This window comes from Theobroma cacao, chromosome 9 (genome assembly GCF_000208745.1).
Source record: "Theobroma cacao cultivar B97-61/B2 chromosome 9, Criollo_cocoa_genome_V2, whole genome shotgun sequence".
Lineage (NCBI taxonomy): Eukaryota > Viridiplantae > Streptophyta > Magnoliopsida > Malvales > Malvaceae > Theobroma > Theobroma cacao.
In genome coordinates, this window is record NC_030858.1 from 23943436 (window position 1) to 23944365 (window position 930).

The following is a 930-nucleotide window of genomic DNA, read 5'->3' on the forward strand; positions in this document are numbered from 1 at the left end:
TTAGAGAATGTCCTTGTAGTAAGTGAGTTTCCTGATGTATTTCCTGATGAATTACCAGGACTTCCTCCCTATCGTGAGTTTGAATTCACTACTGATTTACTTCCTGGTATCGCACCTATCTCTATTCCTCCATATAGAATGGCTTCGACAGAGTTGAAGGAGTTGAAAGTACAATTGCAATAGTTGGTGGACAAGGGTTTTATACGCCCTAGTATATCTCCGTGGGGAGCACCGATTTTATTTGTGAAAAAGAAAGACGGTACACTTCGGTTATGTATCGATTATCGACAGCTTAACAGAATGACCATTAAGAACAATTATCCGTTACCGAGGATTGATGATCTTTTCGATCAATTACAGGGAGCTACAGTGTTTTCTAAGGTTGATCTGAGGTCTGGGTATCATCAGTTGAAGATTAAAGAACAGGATGTACCCAAGACAGCGTTTAGGACTCAGTACGATCATTATGAGTTCTTGGTCATGCCTTTCGGGTTAACTAACGCACCGACAACTTTTATGGATCTCATGAACAGGGTGTTCCACCCTTACTTGGACAAGTTTGTTATTGTGTTCATTGATGACATCCTAGTTTACTCGAGAGATAATGATGAGCACGCTACCCACTTGCGTATGTATTACAGACTTTGCGGGAAAGACAGTTGTATGCAAAGTTTTTGAAGTGTGAGTTTTGGTTACAGGAAGTGGTATTCTTGGGACACGTAGTATCGGGAGCTGGAATATATGTTGATCCCAAGAAGATAAAGGCAATTTTACAATGGGAGCAACCTAAGACAGTAACAGAGATTTGTAGTTTCTTTGGATTAGTCGGTTATTATTGGAGGTTTGTTCAGGGGTTTTCCTTAATAGCAGCTCCTTTGACCTGTCTAACTCGTAAGGAAGTTAAGTTTGAGTGGGATGATGTTTGTGAGA

The 930-nt window shown here is 40.4% G+C and overlaps 1 protein-coding gene across 1 annotated transcript; it reads left to right on the forward strand.

Annotated features, from left to right (window-relative positions):
* LOC108663438 (RNA-directed DNA polymerase homolog) lies at positions 301-678 on the forward strand. Its single transcript, XM_018127182.1, has one exon. It carries the CDS (start codon positions 301-303, stop codon positions 676-678), a length of 378 nt encoding a protein of 125 aa, XP_017982671.1.